Source organism: Penaeus vannamei, chromosome 38 (genome assembly GCF_042767895.1).
Source record: "Penaeus vannamei isolate JL-2024 chromosome 38, ASM4276789v1, whole genome shotgun sequence".
Taxonomy (NCBI): Eukaryota; Metazoa; Arthropoda; class Malacostraca; order Decapoda; family Penaeidae; genus Penaeus; species Penaeus vannamei.
The window spans coordinates 17,531,262-17,533,761 of record NC_091586.1 but is presented as its reverse complement, the minus strand read 5'-3'; the positions used below and the strand labels follow the sequence as shown (position 1 = coordinate 17,533,761).

Sequence of the window (2,500 nt, the reverse complement as noted above, 5' to 3'; positions counted from 1 at the left end):
CATGGCTCCCTTAAATTGTGTGAGCAATCTACATTTAATCACCTTAAACCTATTGTATATCCTATACACTGAGTAATAAATATAAAACATTGACATTACATTAAGTTCTTGAGCACCTCATAGCACCTTCATTGTCTTTTGGCTCTTTGGGGGGGGGGGGGGGGTATATCCCGGTCACTGTTTGCTTCTACTAAGAAAATCAATTTATGGATTGGCCTTTCTACATAAGCCATTTGATGAATACATTTTTCTTTCTTCTCTAAATTCATGTCTGACATCAACACCTTAACTTTTCTAGCATGATCATCTTCATCAATATATACTATACTTCTACAATTTTACCAAATTTCCAATTATTTCTACGTAAATTGTCATCTTTCACCATTATTCTATCATTAATTTGCCCATTTTTGCTTGGTTTTATCCATTGACTTCTGCAGTGACTGTAAGTACTCTCTTGTGATATGTTCTCAGTTTGTTCATATTATTTTCGTAATCTAAAGTAAAATTGATGTTGTAAGTTTACATATGAAGGATTGCAAACCTCAAGCCCAATTCTCCACACGCTTTCAGCTTCTCTGGCCTCTACCAAACAATGTAAAAACTATATAGGGTGGGCTTGTCCTCATATTCTGGGAAGGCAAGATGTGCAAACCACTGCTCTTGAAAGTGATGAAGTACTGCCTCTTACAATCATTATAGGTCACAACCTGTAAGAGTTAAAGCAATCACTGCCATACTTTTATAATCTACATAGTTGATTACAACAGAATGAAAATTGTAACTGTCATAGCTTCTACTCATTTTAATCTGTGTAGTTTAGAATTTTGGTGAAACTCAAATGCAAAATATTAGCAGTTCATTGGAGCTGAGGCCCAAATGTTGCAATGTCAAAACCAAATTTTGGGGAATGATTATCTTTTAATATAATAGACTGTAAATAAGAATATCATAATCTTATTATCACAAGACAACCTGGGAATGATTTTATATTGAACAACGGTTTTTATCACAAAATATATATTCCATTTCTATATTAACTAAGATATTAAAAAAACATATATATATATATATATATATATATATATATATATATAAATTTCAACTTATACAACACATTTATACAAAAAAGTTCATTTGTACAATAAAAACGGATCTTTCTTACAATAACATACGGAATTGCCCTGTTTTTGTAAATATCCTTCTTTATTTAAAAATGATAATCTTTTTATTATTAATAGACATTCCTTAACCTTATTATTATCACAGGACAACCTGAGAATACATTTTATATTGAGCATCATGTTTTATCGCAGATTCTTGATTCAATATATAGTTATATAGCAAACACAAAATATATATACGCACAATCCATTTCATAAAATAAAATGAATTACATGTACAACACACACACACACATACCTCAAAAATGGATATTATTAACAAAAACATATTCAATTATACTGTTTACATGCCAATATAATAAATCATTCCATTAATGTTTGTAAGCCACAGAATGATTTTTCTCTTGCACATCAGTTTCCTTGTGAAATAAAAAGTTATACATTTTCCAAAATAAAAAGCATATTAGTGTTACTCTGTATATAAACTGAAGGAAAGGGAATGACTAGTTCCTTATATCTTATCACAAAAAGGAAACAAACTTTGGTTTTCAGTATAACAAAAAAAAAAAAAAAAAAAAAAAAAAAAAAAAAAAAAAAAACAGAAAATATAGTAAGATAAAGAAAATATCAAATTTGGTTTGATTGAAGATGTATTTTTTGTTTGTTTGTTTGTTTGCCAATAACATAAAATAAACCATTTTTGGCTTTCACAAAATGTTTGAAAGCAAGCAAAAATTCACTTCAATCTAAATAATTGATAATAGTAATAATAATAATAATGATAATAATAATGAAAATAATAAGATTAATATCAATATTATTAATAATAATCATAATAATAATGATAATACTAATAGTAATAATAATAACAATAACAATAATAATCACAACAATGATAATAAAAGAGCAAATGAAAAAAAGGACTACAACAAATAAGGAAACATTTATATCTATCACAGCTGTTCTTTAAAATGAAAAAAGAGCAGTTGGGTTGAGGTTTCCTCGGCCTTTTTCATCTGGTCTAAGACTTCTCGGAGAATTGCATTGTGACGTTCTTCACTCTCCGAGGTTCTTTGTCTTTTCCTTGGCCTGCTAGCTGGTGGTGGTGGAGTTTGTTGATGTGAGGCTCCTGGTATGGGGTCAGCACTAGCCACAGGCTCAGGGCCATCCACTTCTTCACCCAATTCATCAGGACGATGAATCTGAATCCCCTGAGCTGTGGCTATGACTTGGAAGTCAATGTCATGCTGACCCCCTATCAGTTCCCTCATTTCAGCAAAATACAGAAACCTACTCAGAGCTCTCCCCGACATTTCATTGTTGGCCTTAGCTTTTTAAAGCTATCCTGCAGACCCTTCCACTTCCTTTGCAATTTC

At 30.8% G+C, this 2,500-nt stretch overlaps 2 protein-coding genes across 2 annotated transcripts in view; both read right to left on the bottom strand.

Annotated features, from left to right (window-relative positions):
• The window catches only part of LOC138859848 (uncharacterized), a 4,819-nt gene extending 3,532 nt beyond the window's left edge, over positions 1-1,287 (bottom strand). The window contains exons 1-3 of the mRNA XM_070116144.1: positions 1,276-1,287; positions 590-710; positions 43-68 (exon numbers count right to left, since the gene is read on the bottom strand). Of these exons, the coding sequence (XP_069972245.1) occupies positions 43-68; positions 590-710; positions 1,276-1,287 (159 nt within the window). The remainder of the gene's footprint in view (positions 1-42; positions 69-589; positions 711-1,275) is intronic.
• Positions 1-2,500, bottom strand: part of LOC113804633 (uncharacterized) — a gene marked incomplete in the record, with an annotated part of 234,483 nt that overhangs the window by 175,486 nt on the left and 56,497 nt on the right.